Raw genomic sequence first — 14,216 nt, 5'->3', positions numbered from 1 at the left:
ACCTAGAGTTACATTGTTAGGGAGCTTACATTTATTTCTCTCCATCAATGTTTTATTCATTATTTATAAATATGTATTTCTAATGCCTGTGGGTTATCAAAATCTTCAGTAAAAATAAGAAATTTTCTGTGCCATGAGGTAGTGCAGGGCTATAAGAATGAAACAAAGCAGCACATGTTCAGTAATTTTAAAAACCTGCCAGTCATCTCTGTGTTTGACTGTCTTAGTTTACGCTTCTGTCATCTATGTTAGAAGATTTTTTTTTTTTAGTGATGTCCTAATTTTCACCAAGCAACATTTCTTCTACACAACAATTTTTCTCTGTAAAGGAAGCAAAATTTGAAGTACCTTGATCTAAAAAGCAAGCTTAGGCTACAAAGTAAGAGTTGAGAAATTCTCATCGAAAGATTAGTATTCACTTGTGCTGATTTCCATTTCTGAGTTTTCAGTGTGTTACTGTTCTCAGTTTCTGATCATGTAGAATATGTGCAGTCACTGCCAGCTTCACATTGTAGGCTGGAGACTGTACAGCGAAAGGGGCAGATGTTGTAGGTACTAGAAGAGGAGCTGAGTCATAGAATTCACCATTGTAAAAGACAAGGGGTTTTAGTTTTCTTAGCTTTATTTTGCTTTCCCTTAAGAAATTCTGTCACAAATATAATGTGGCACTAATATTAAAGGGAAGATTAAATAAGCTGTTCCTGTAAAGAACATGGGGGAAAAAAGTCTATACTTGAACATTAGGAATATATTTGGATCTTACAGTGAAAATGTCCGCAAGTTACAGTGTTTTTTCTTTTGCCTTTCCTGACATGCGGTTTTACTCACTGAGCAGCTCACTATGTCTCCTGTAGATTAAATGATACTTCATTCTTTGCAGAGAGAAAATTTGTTTTAAAACAAAATATCAATGTGAAATGTCCTTGAAAGGGATGGATGCTTTTTAAGACTAGTATTTGTCAGCACCTGTAAGAGTCATCCTTTCACTAATGAACAAGGAGAACATGTAAATCCTGCAAATAAGATATATTCATGTCTTCTACAAGTTTTATGGGGGGAATTTTCTGATTGTTGAGCAGATTGAAAAAGTTTGTTAATGCCTATTCTATTGTCATAGCTTTATTGTTTTGGAAACTCCGTACTTCACTGCTTGATTTCTGAATTAAGTTTCTTATGCCACATCTGTGAAGATAAGCAAATTGGTTTTCCTCCTGCTAGAGAAAGTAGTAATTCTTAGTAGTGTGTTTTATTCCAGAAGAAAGTGTGGAGTATAAGGTGACATCCAGCATCCCACAAGCTAACAAATCCCTAAAATGAAATTCTGTGTTTTAAAATGAAGATCCAAGTACTAGTACTAATTTTAAACTTGATATTCTCTGAAAGGCAGTCTATGTAATGATATTACTTTAAATGTTTATGGGTTTTGAGATGTTTTAATGAAAGCTGCATTACATAAATTTGTTAGCAGTTTGATTACTTCTTTTTATTATGGTCTTTAATTGTTTTCTCACTATGATTTTTTTTTGAGGATTTTTGGTGGTTTTTTGTTTGCTTGTTTGTTTTTCCTAGCTTTTCATTCTCGTAAAAATTGGAAATGGTATCAATGTAGCAAAACTGTGGGAACCATACACATTCTCAGTATAATGTGCTGTGCTTAAGTTAAAGAAAAATGTCAAACATCTTTTAGATCAGAAATTTTTGAACAATACTAATGTCAGAGGAATGAAGAAACCCTTATCCCAAAAATACCCAGCAGAAAGGAGCAAGCAAGAAGTTCATAATGTATGATGATTGTTATGAAATTGGAAGAATTAATTCTTCATAATTTTAGTAGATTTAATAGAACTTTTTCAAAGTCTGATGCAAAATCTGCAACTGTATATGTAATTATTTTTTTAAAAAATTACTAAAACAGTGAGAATATGAAATCCTTTGTAAAATATTTAAGGCAACTAAGCTTGATTTTTACAATTTGTGAATACAGTTACTTTTAAAGGTATTAACTTTTTCAGCTTTTTTTGTCAAAACAATGAAACTCAGAGTTCAGAATAACTTTATTTTCCTTTGAAGATCTTCTAGTTGATATGTTGGGGGTTCTTGCCAGCTACAGCATCACTGTCAAAGAGTTGAAGCTTTTGTTCAGCATGCTTCGAGGCGAAAATGGAATCTGGGTAAGCTGTGATCAGATAAAGCATTGTCATTCCGTTAGAGCCTGAAGTTAACATAAATTGTCTCCTGGGACATATAAACTTGAATTTTTTGTTTTTTTTCATGTTGATTGAACATATATTTATGAAATATTTTTGCTAACTATAATAGAGTTAATTTGCTGTGTTGTTTGAAAACCGTCCAGTTTCCGTTGTAGCCTAGATAGTACAAAAATAGTTGTATTGACTTTTGTGCAATTTTCTTGTTTTCACAGCCAAGACATGCGGTTAAGCTGTTATCAGTTCTTAATCAGATGCCACAGAGACATGGGCCTGATACCTTTTTCAACTTCCCAGGCTGTAGTGCTGCAGTAAGTTTTCAACCAAAATACTACAACTTGAGGAACAAATAAATTATTCCTTATTTGCATTTCCTATCATTTGTTTTTGGAAGTTCTTGAGAAGGAAATGAGAGGGGAAAGTACATGCTTGAGTAGCATAGAGCTTGCCTTCCATAGATTTGCCAAGGTAGTTGTAGTGCTGAGAAGTTACACTTGTGAGGTTGGAATGTAAAATAGTTGATTCTTGTCTGGGGAAATGATCATAAAAGTGAAAACTGAAGATTCCAAAGAACAGTATTATTTTATTTGAATAATGTAGTTGATATTATATAAATAAGATGTTTGAGGAAAATACAGGTATGAGCTTGTGCGTGTCATCACAATTTAAAGTGACAGGTTAGTCACAAATTTTATTATCTTTTTCTTTTTGTCTGAACTTCATCAGCTGTTTCCTTTCCCTCAAGGCAGTGACTTAAATTTGGTCTTTTGGATTTACTTTTTGAGATAACTTACAATGATTAAATTGTATATCTTTCTAAACCCTCTCAAGTGGATATTCTCTGTTCTATTCTATTCACTGCATGCACGTTCAGAAAAAACTACAAATAAATTCAAATATTGTATATAGATTTACAAATACAGTTATTACGACAGTAAATGCAAATGCTTAAAAATGAGAAATCCAGATTTGAGGTTCAGTTCCATTTTGGTGTGGAAAGCATATGCTCGTGGAAGAACTTGGAATCTTTTAAGGGGAAATAATCCTAGGATCTGTGTTTTTTCATGCCAGTGCATAAAGGGTGGTAGGAGCTTCACTTGAGCTATTCTACTTATATTTCCTCAATAGCACAGATAGGTGTTTTTTTTTCAAACATAAACCACCACCTCCTCTTCTTTGTGAATACAGCTGTTGGTGTGGTAGATTGCCATTAGGGAAATAAACTGGCTGAAAATCACTGTTTTTCACCTGGGTTATTTTTGGCTAGATCGTTTCCCTGATCTTGTTTGATATTCAGCTGCACAAAACAGATGTGTCAGCAAAACACATGGGGCAGATTGTGTAAGGAATTAATTACTGAGTTTTGAAAAAGAGAGTTTCATTTGCTACTGCTAAATTAAAACCACTGTTAACCTCTCCTAAAAGTACATGCAGCAGTAAGACAGCTGTTGCAGAATATGAATGCCTACAATGACACATACTGCTTTGACATTTGTGGGCTTCGGAGGCAAATGCTGATGAAGTGTCTCTCTTAAATTTGATTTTGTATTAGAGCTTCAAAAAAAGTTTTGCAGGGGAAGAATTTCAGATATTCCTCCCTGTCCAAAGAGATGCATCAATTGTTGGAAATCATATTTAAAATTCAGCTCTCAGTACTGACAGTTTTACTGGGACATAAAGTTTCTTAATTGAAATGAACAATTGAAAGAAAGAAAAGAAAAGAAAAGAAGTATCTGAGGAGACCTTATAGTGGCCTTCCAGTACTTAAAGGGGGCCCTACAGAAAAGGTGAAGATGGATTCTGTCAGGGAGTATAGTGATAGCACGAAGGTAATGATTTTAAACTAAAAGAGGGGAGATTCTGTGATTTAGACTAGATATTAGGAAGAAAATCTTTACTATGGGGGTTGTGAGACATTGGAGCAGATTGCCCAGAGAAGCTGTGGATGCCCCGTCCCTGGAAGTGTTCAAGGCCACGCTGGATGGGGCTTTGAGCAACCTGCTCTAGTGGGAGGTGTCCCTGCCCATGGCAGGGGGGTTGGAACCAGATGATCTTTAAGGTCCCTTCCAACTCTAACCGTTCTGTGATTCTATGATTTCTCTTTTCTGGGTTAGGATTAGGATCTTGTTTCACACACCACTCATCATTGACTGTGCACCTGTAAATCAAGAAGTATGAGTTTCAAATTTACATTTCTGGAGTCATGCATGTTGGATTACAGTATGAAATTATGTAGAAGAGTCATCCGCTGATATGGACCAAGAGTGATTACTTGCAAAACGGCGCAAACAATGCACCACTTCATTAGAAGAAAGAGAATGGATAGGACCTATTTTACTAGCACTGAGTTCAGGTTTTCAGGTGTGATGCACAGTGGACATCAGACAGAGACATCAGACAGCGAAACAGCATAATGTTTACCTGGCATGAAAAATATCAGATTGGCCCTCTTTAAAGTTGGGTGCATGCTCCTTGTGTGACCAAGACTTCAGTGGTAGCATGAAAGAGCAGAGTCTGCTGATCTGCTGGTGAGACCTACTTCACTATTGCAATGGAAGGGCTCTTACCTGTACTGTGTTACATCTCTGCCAGTCTGTATAAGTAGCACATTAGTCACACCATTAGGAGGACACCCTGTGATGGTGGTAGTATTCCCAGGTGTTGTTCCTGTTTGTCATCAAACAGCAATTTTCCTGTTTCAGGTGGGGAACTCCCTCTCAGGAGGCAGGAGATATCCCAAAGGAGTTCCTTGAAATGTTTTGTACTAGGCAGCTGGTACCAGGCTAGTAGCAGAATTGGTGTTACTTCTTTTGTCTGGTCAAATACTACCATGAGCTGAGCACGTTGCTGTATATAATTACAAAATTTACCATGAATTCCCTATCATTGTTAGTTACCTATTTCTCTGCTTTTAAAACTTTTTGAGAAATTGCCTTGCATATAAAAATAAAGAACAGTCATCTCCACTCTGGACCATTTTTTGACATACTTGACTACATCGGCATAGAATCTTAGTGTTATTATTGTGACTCTATTGCCAAAATAATCGTGTCCATTCTCATTTTAAGCATTAGATGAGCTTGCTACAATTCTTTGTAGTCTTCTGTATGAATCAGGACAGTACAAGATTTGAGCACTCCTGAAGAAGAATTTCCAACTGTGATTAAGTATCACACAGAATCACAGAAGGGTTGAGGTTGAAAGGGACCTATGGAGGTCATCTCGGCCAACCCCCCTGTGCTGAAGCAGGGCCACTTAGAGCAGGCTGCCCAGGACCATGTTCAGGTGGCTTTTGAGCATCTCCAGTGATGGAGATGCCACAGCTTCTCTGGGCAACCTGTGCCAGTGATCAATCAGTATCAGTGGTATCTTTGATAAAAACACAGTACCACCAGTGCAAGGACTAATTAACTAGACTTTAATAAAGTGTACTCAGAGGTTAAATTGTCTTACTGAAGCTGAAAAATATCAATTAAATACACTTAGAAATAACATGCTATAGTTACTTAGAAAATTATTTTCTTCTGCTTGGCATTCATTATACAACTTATTGCAAGAAGTAGTATTAAAGGCTATTATTGCTTAACTACTTTTGTGTAAGATATTCTATATTTTGTCTAATGGAGGGAGAAAGAACTTATTTTAATGAGTTCATACTACAATGATCTAAATCATTACAAACATTTAATTTCTTAAAAATTTTTAATTACTTCATTTTATGTATAGTTATTCTACTGAGGGGAAAAAATGTTTTATCTCTTAGTGGTATCATACAAAAACTTATTTAATAAGTGACCTCTGAAGTTCAACTTGTCAGATTTCCTCCGTAAAGTGTGCTTATCTTCAAGGTTAGATCAGGTATTCAGGGTCTAGCCCAGGGATAAAGAATTCTCTGAAACCTCCTCATCAGTGTCAGCCCAGAAGAATAAAATATTGAAAAAAATCAAATTTATTTGCAGGCCATACCTTAATATTAATTTATTTAACTGAGAATGGGGCTAAGATTTTTCAGTCTCTTACGCCTTACTGTTTATAGGAAAAAAAAAAAACATTTTAGTGATCTTAAAACTCAGAGAACAAACTTTTTTACACTGTAGTTTTAACAGTGAATTTCTATTGTACTGTCTACTGAGGTTAATTTGATCTTAATGTTTAAGTCTATTGATGAGGTGAATACTTAATGAAACCTGAATTTATAGTTTAATTCCTGAAGATATATTTTTTTCTCTTTTTTCTCTTAATATTACCCATTCACAAATTTAATTTCATGTCCTCTATTGGTAGAATTTATATACTTAAAAATTAAAATAGTTTAAAATAGATGGAAAACTAATGCATTTACTCAAAAGCACTATATCACTATTTGAAGGGGTTTTAATATTCTTTTTTAATATTTGAAAGTTACATCAGATCTGCTGATCTAGAATGACAGGATTTTAGAAAGGCATTCCCCTCTCAAAATTCATTTTTTGACGTTCTTCTTTTTTTTCTTTTTTTTTTTATTTCCTCCCTCCCAGGCAATTGCATTGCCCCCTATTGCTAAGTGGCCTTATCAAAATGGGTTTACTCTTAACACCTGGTTTCGTATGGATCCGCTAAACAATATCAATGTAGATAAGGATAAACCCTATCTTTACTGGTAAGTAACTTATAACGTTGCAATTATGGTTTGTTTTGGCTTCCTAATAACCGTTAATCTTTCTCATTGATTTTAGTTTCTGACATGCTTTTTTTCCCCAAAAATACCTGCAGATTTTACTGGCTGCTTACTGTATACAAACTCTTAAAAAGTCATCTGTCCCTTTTGCTTTGTAATTTATAAATCCATGGATGCAAGACATTGTGCCTTGTAGATAAACCATAAAATCTAATGTGGTGGTTTCTTTAGCAATTTTAAAATATATTCTTTCTTAGACCCGTAAACTGAGAATGTTGTCATATTTTGTGTTTGGTGTTTAAGATTGTCGGTTGATGTCACTACTATGAAACAAATCCACTGTACTCAGAGCACACTGTTAGCACATTAACTAGAGGTAATAGAAAGTAGGTCCATGAATATAAAAATGGCTTATTGATTCCCAAATAGGGAAGCTTTATTTCCTAATAGATTAATTGCAGGAGAGACAATTTTAGTTTACTTAGATTTGCTGTTGTGATAAAAATAGAAATAGTTAAATCCTTAATAAAGCCTTCTGATACTTAAAAATTATGGTATAAAGGTAAAAATGTTTATTCTATTGCTAAATCATGAGAAAAAGTTTTTTTTCACTTCAGAAATTAATCATATATCTGCTCAAGTATAGTTGTCTTAGCTGAAGGAAAAAGCAATGATGAAAATAAGGAATCCTAATTTCCTTATTTAAGAAAACTGAATATGCCAACCTCAGATGGGAATTAGGAACAATGCAAATACTTGACATTCTTATATAGTGGCTTAAAGCAACCCATAAGTAAGAATTAAAAACAGGAAAAATATTCAAATTAAATCATTCATTTGCACTTCTTTATGCGGATTTTAGACTTTGCCACATGAAAGTATGAATCACACACAACTACCACTAAGACGAAGATACCAAAGCAAAGATTTGTTTTCTTTCAGTGTGCTTTTGGGCATGTAACACCTTTTTTCTGGGTGAAGAATGTGTCATATAAATTAATTCTTTCTCGTAGTTTCTTCTTAAAAGTCATCTGTCTTTTAAATAATTTTTATTTTAAAAGCAGTAACTTAATAGTAGCATGCACAACTTCAGAGAGGACTCTGAAGAGGTGCAGAGGTGCTGAAAGCAATGTCAGCTAGAACAGGTTCCTCAGGACCTTCTCCAGTCAGGTTGTTCAATATCTTCACAAATGAAGACATCGCAACCTCACCTGGAAACCTGTACCAGTCTCTGACCACATTCTCAATGAAAAGGTTTATCAATTTCAATTTGTGTCCATTGCGTCTTGTCTCTTCAGTGGATATCACTGAGAAGTCTCTGGCTCAGTCTTTTTTATTCCCCACCCATCATATATATGAGAGAGATAGAGACTTATGGGTTGAAAAGAAACTAAACTGCTGTAATAAAATATTGATAATAAAAATAAAAGATAATAATGTTAATAAGAAAATAATGAAATATATACAATATATACAAAGGCAGTATCAAGCTTCCGGGGTGACAGTCATGTCACCAGCAAGCACTGGGAAAGTCCCAGACTGGATTCAGTGATGGACAGGAACTGGATTCTGAAACTGGATTCAGGAACACATGGATTGGGATCAAAGGCAGACAGAGAGAGTCCTTCTTGGGTGCCAGCCATTGAAGAAAGAGGCTGATGCTTTTGATCCCTTAGCTTTTATACTGAGCATAATGCAGATGGGATGGAATACCCCGCTGGTCAGTTTTCGGTCACCTGTCCTGTCTGCTCCTCCCTGCAGGTGCAACACTTCTACACTCTTCCGCTTCCAGCCCTCCAACTTGGCACGTAACAGTGTTAGCTGACCTTGGTTGTTCTAGCAATAAGTATAAGCAAGATCCTCTCTGCATGCCATTCCTTGGTATTAACTATAAACATCACACATTATCTGCTAGAAGCAGATACTGTCTGAAAAATATGCTGTTAATTTCAAAAGGCCTGGTTACTTAGAAGAGATGTAACTGAAAAGTAAAATTACTGAAAAGAAAATTGGTTCTGTTTTACCTCAAGCCAGCACAGCTGGCAGTGCTTTTCCTCATGCAGCCCAGCATCGTATTGGCTACCTTTGCCATGAGGGCAAATTATGGCTCATGGTCAACTTACTGTCCACCCATACCACCGAGTCCCTTTCTGCAAAGCTGATTTCCAGCTGGTCAGTTCCCAGCATATGCTAGTGCTTGGGGAAGTTCCTCCTCAGGGGCAGGACTTCACGCTTACCTTTGTTGATCTTCATGAGATTCTTGTTGGCCTGTTTCTCCAACCTGATATGGGCCCTCTGAATGACTGCACACTAATCTGGTGTATCAGCCACTCCTTTCAATTTTGTATCATCTGTAAGCTTGCTGAAGGTGCAGTCTGTCTCACCGTTCAGGTTATTAATGAAGAAGCTGAACAGGCTTGGCCCCAGTATTGATCCTTGGGGTTACTCCAGTTGTAACTGGCCTCCAGCTGGATTCATGCCAGCGATGACAATGCTTTTAGCCCAAGAGCTCAGTTAGTTTTCAGACAACCTCACCATCCACTTATGTAGCTCATTCTTCATTATTTGTCATTGAGGTTATCATGGTGTTGAAAGGTCTTGCTAGAAAGTCAGGATAGACTTCTACAGCTTTCGTCTCCATCCTCCAAGCTGGTCATCTCATCATAGAAGGCTATCAGTTTGATCACGGATGGTTTCAAATTTGCAAGTTCATGCTGACTGTTTCAAATCACCTTCTTAGGAATGATCCAGGCTTTAAGTGAGTGCAGAAAGAAGTGGCCAGAGGCCTTTCTTGTGGGAGAAAGCTGTTACATCAGCTTGACCATGATGTGAAAACTAATGCTTAAAAATGGAGAAGGGGAGCAAAGAAATGCTTTCACATTTGCTAGATGTGAGGGAAAACTGCTACTGTTCTGTAATTAACTAAATGCTAGGTGCTTCTTCAAGAACTGTAAGCCAAATTGTTTTGGTTTTTTTAAAAATAATTTTAATTATCTGAGGATAATGTTGGGCAGCTTCTAAGTGACAGTCTATTAATACTTGTGTATTGGAACAGTATTGTAGCTTTCTTACCAATTACAAAATGAGTGTGACAGTCATGGAAGAAAAATAGAAGTCTTTGACATTTGCAGGGATGATAAATAACAATGAGAAAGCTTTGTGGCAGGGAAGTCAGGTTCAAATGGTATGATTCAGAATTCTATGGCACATATTTTAGTATAAGCAAACCAACATCAGATACCTAGCAGTGAATAATGGGTGCCATGCTTACAGCATTATTAATTGTGTATTAGAAAGCAGTAATTGCAGAAGGATATTAAGGGTTATTATAGGTAACGAACTAACCATAAACTGCTCTTTCATTGCTCTAGCTGAAAGAGCTTATGTAGTCTTCTCAAGGATAGTCTGAGCAAACAGAGAAGAGAGTAAAGGTGATGTGATTACTTCCTTAAATCTTGACAAAAGCATTACTGGAGTAATATTTACAGTTAAGAATTGCTACTTCTTTTAAGATACCATGGAAAAAATTGATGCTATTCAGAGAACACTCTCAAGTGAACTGTGCTCTGAAAAACACATTTTATAATGAAACTTTCCAAGAAAAAAAAAATTAAAAATGATGAAATTAAGGATGCTTTTGACTTTTGTTTTCAGAATTGATGCAAAATTGTATGTTGATGTATTTAATATGAGATCTAGTGGGTAGACAGCAAAATAGGAAAATTCAAACTTTTAGACACATAATACCATGGTCACTTTAACTATTATAATAAGACACAATATAATAGTAAAAATCACAGTTTACTAAATCATTAGAAATGTTTCCTCAAAAATTAGGTGTAGATTCTTTGTCATAAAGACAGTGGAAAATTTAGGGCTAACCTTAAGCACGTTCAATGTGAAGACTCCATCCTCTAAATCTCTATACTTGTTTCTGCTAAAAAAGGAGATGTGGTGTCATTACTTCTTTACTTAGATAAAATAAATCCAGATATTAAGATTGGGGTATTTTGTGGTTTGTGGGTTTTTTTGTTTGGTTTTGGGGTTTTTTTGGGGGTTTTTTTGTGCTTTGGTGGTTTTTGCTTTGGTTTTTGGGTGGTTTTTTTTTTTTTTTTAAGAGATGCTTTCTTTGAAATTGTGTATTGGGCTCTGTGAAGGAATTACAGGGTGAACTGATGCCGGATTGTCGTAATTCTTGCTTTTTGTCTAAGTGCTTCCACAACTATTTAATGGAAGAATGGCTAAAACTTCTGAAAGACCATTCTAAGTTTTATTTTTACTGATGTTGAAACAAGAAAAAAAAAACATGAAAAAACCCACAAAGCTAGCTGTCTAGACTTTGCAGTCTTTCTCTAGAGCTAATAATAATAGTAGATATAATGCAAAACAGTTGCAAAAGCACATAATGGAATTCCAAAGTTAGTAGACAAGAAACGTGTTTTTTTCTTTCTTTATGCACAAATGAATTAATATCTTCTCAATCTCAGTACTATGATCATGTATTAAAATGCTCATAAAATCCGAAGCTAAAGAAACTGGAATCACTAAACAGTTTCACCAGTGGATGGAAGAATGCTTACCTGCTATTGAATTGTAATAACATCCAGTAGCTGCTTTGAGAAACTGGCTGAAATGAAACATAACTATACGGGTTTTATGAATGATCTGTAGTAAAATTGTCTACCAGCTGCTATGGGAGGTAGTTAATGGCTCATAAAACCATATGGGTTTTGATAGTACTGCTCTTGTTATCTCTCTGCATTTCATCTTTGGATGTGGCAAGTTCTGCATGTGTAGGTAACTGGTAAGAGAATTTCTGTGCAGTATCCTAGAGACCAGTCTTAGCCTACTTTACCTTTGGCAAGAAATAAAATATGAAGATTAACATAATGTGTATATTATAATATTGAGGTAACGACAGAACATATTTAAGTTCTCGGTTTATCAACTACTGTTGTATTAGAATGCTAATTCATTAGGGAAAAAAAGAAAGTAAAATTTTGGCTAAGCTTCATGTTTAGAAAATCATTCATTCTATTCCAAAATGAAGAGTCCTGTTAAGAAATGAACTATTCTTTCATTATTTCTTTGCTTTCTTGTCTTCATATGCTGAAGTTACACATTTAAGGACAATTCAGTACCTAAAATTTCAGGAACAGTCCCTGGTTTGACCATAATGGTGACAAAATCAGCCCATTAACTGGAGGCTTAAGAAAGGGAAAAATTTTAAAGGTGTAGACATTTCTTCAAGAGCCATTCTTTTTTACAGAGTATTCCCAGTGTATAACAAAATGCTTACTAGCTCCTGTTCAAAGTAGTAGGAAGCATTTTACACAGTTTTAATCATGTTTTATCAGGTTAGAATGTGATGGTATTTAGAATGATTGCCTCTTGGTAATTTAAAAAAACCCCAAATGTTTGACATCTCCAATCAAATAATGCTAGACCATATGTCAGAACGTAGTCAATCTGTGTATTTTTTTCAATATCCTTCACAATAAGATTCTGTTAGCCAATACCATTTTAGCTTGTAGACATGACTTTTGTTGCTGAGAAACAAATTTGGCATTGTGAGAGATGGTGAAAAGTTCTTTGAATGGTATAAAATCCCAAGGAGGTAAATCAAAGTCTCAAACTATCCCACAGCACATTCAGTTGTTCTTACTGTAAAAGCTGTGTTTTAAGGTTTTTAACCTTCCTGTTATTGTACAAAATTTGGTACTGTGGTCATGCAGGTTATTTGAGTATATAGGTAATGCAGCTTATATACGTATATGAGTAGCGTTCTCCCATAATGCTATTTACTGTTCCTTTTGTTGTGGGGTATAGCTGCCTATGGGATCATTGTGGAAGCCAAATCATTGAAATGATCCATGTTAAAAATAGTTTTCAAAAGACATAGGAGAATGGCAGTGTTATAAATTGTCTTCACTGTTGAGGTCAGTGGTGATAGACAGTACGTACTTTTTCTCTTCATTCTTACATTACATCTTAGGTTTATTTAGAGAGGATTTTTTAGCTTTGTTAACAGTGCCCTTTTTTTTTGCAAGGAAGGTTGTGTGGAAGCCTGTACAAAGGGCTGTGGCATGGAATAATGCTCCTTTTCAGCACAGTAGCTTGAGGGAAGAGAGAATTCTGTGTAACATATAGAGGCAGATAGAAGAATGGGGAAACCACAGCCTGAATTTGAGAAAAGAAAGCTTCTGAAGCACCTTAACAGGTTGCTAAAGGGAAAGAGCAAACCAGGCCATGCCTTAAGGCCAAGAGAACCACCTTGATGACCAGAAATCATAAAGCATAGTATTCTGCAACTCATAAGATGACTGAAATCAAGGCTGGAAGTAAGTCCAGCCTTCCAGTAAGTAAGACCTCTGTGCAAGGTCCCATTGAGTTGAAAAGTCATCTATAGATGTTATTGCTCCTGTTTGGCCTGGTCGCTCTGTTTTTCACATTTAATAGAAGTATTCTAATTAATTATAACAAAAGTGGCTTTCTAGAATTTCAGAATTTGAATGTCTCTTTTTGAGCTGATTTAAAAATTCCCTCATAGGAGTACCTCGGGGTCTAGTCACACCACCTGTCTTGTAAGGTGTTTCTTTTTTTTCAGAAGGTCATGGTTTATCAGTTATATTTTTGACAGTGAGGAAAGAGGAAAGTCTGATTCTCTCCTGCATTAATGCACACGTACAGATTTAACTAAGTTTCAGAAGATGGAATTAGGTCTATAACTATGCAATTTTTCTGCACATAAAAATTGAGATTGTATTTATATAGTAGAGTACATGAAAGATGTAGAATCTCAGCAGCTAGTAAGTAAGATGAAATCTCAACTTATTATTTGCATGTGCTTTTCACCTCTTAATCTTACTATGAAAAACCTAGTAAAAGTGTGTGATGAAAATGTTGCAACAATGAAACTATTTAAAACAACATTACTGTAAAAATATGAAATTATTTTATGTCACCTACATTAAGGAAATCATAAAGTATTAATTACTACAGAAGTATATACAAATGTTCAAAAGTAGTCATGTCTTTTTTTCTTATCCTTGAAAAGTTTCATTTCGGAATTTGTGGTTGAAGTTCAGCACTTAGACCTTGTATTTCAGCCATTGGTTATTTTTATAACCTGGTTGGTAATGAGTTTAAAAAGAACATAGACTAAAAGCTCTGTAAAGTGTGCTCCATATTAATGATGGCAGGCTTTTCTTTATTGTACTTAGCTTTTTAGAAGGGAATAAGTGACATAGCTGTAGATATGGACTTTTTAAAAATGCTCTGTGTAATGTAATTCATGATTTTCCCCCATCTGCCTTTGCAAAATGTCATTTAAGAAGTCCAGAATTTCTCTT

General features: G+C 35.3%; 1 protein-coding gene across 5 annotated transcripts in view; it reads left to right on the top strand.

Moving 5' to 3' along the window:
* The window catches only part of NBEA (neurobeachin), a 512,389-nt gene that overhangs the window by 91,802 nt on the left and 406,371 nt on the right, over positions 1-14,216 (top strand). For all 5 annotated transcript variants that reach the window (XM_074151162.1, XM_074151191.1, XM_074151181.1 and 2 more), the window contains exons 3-5: positions 2,071-2,171; positions 2,423-2,518; positions 6,725-6,846. In XM_074151162.1, coding sequence (XP_074007263.1) covers positions 2,071-2,171; positions 2,423-2,518; positions 6,725-6,846 — 319 coding nt within the window. The remainder of the gene's footprint in view (positions 1-2,070; positions 2,172-2,422; positions 2,519-6,724; positions 6,847-14,216) is intronic.

The sequence above is a fragment of the Numenius arquata genome, chromosome 1 (genome assembly GCF_964106895.1).
Source record: "Numenius arquata chromosome 1, bNumArq3.hap1.1, whole genome shotgun sequence".
Taxonomy (NCBI): Eukaryota; Metazoa; Chordata; class Aves; order Charadriiformes; family Scolopacidae; genus Numenius; species Numenius arquata.
The sequence above is the reverse complement of the archived record's forward strand: the minus strand, read 5'-3'. Positions and strand labels throughout refer to the sequence as shown.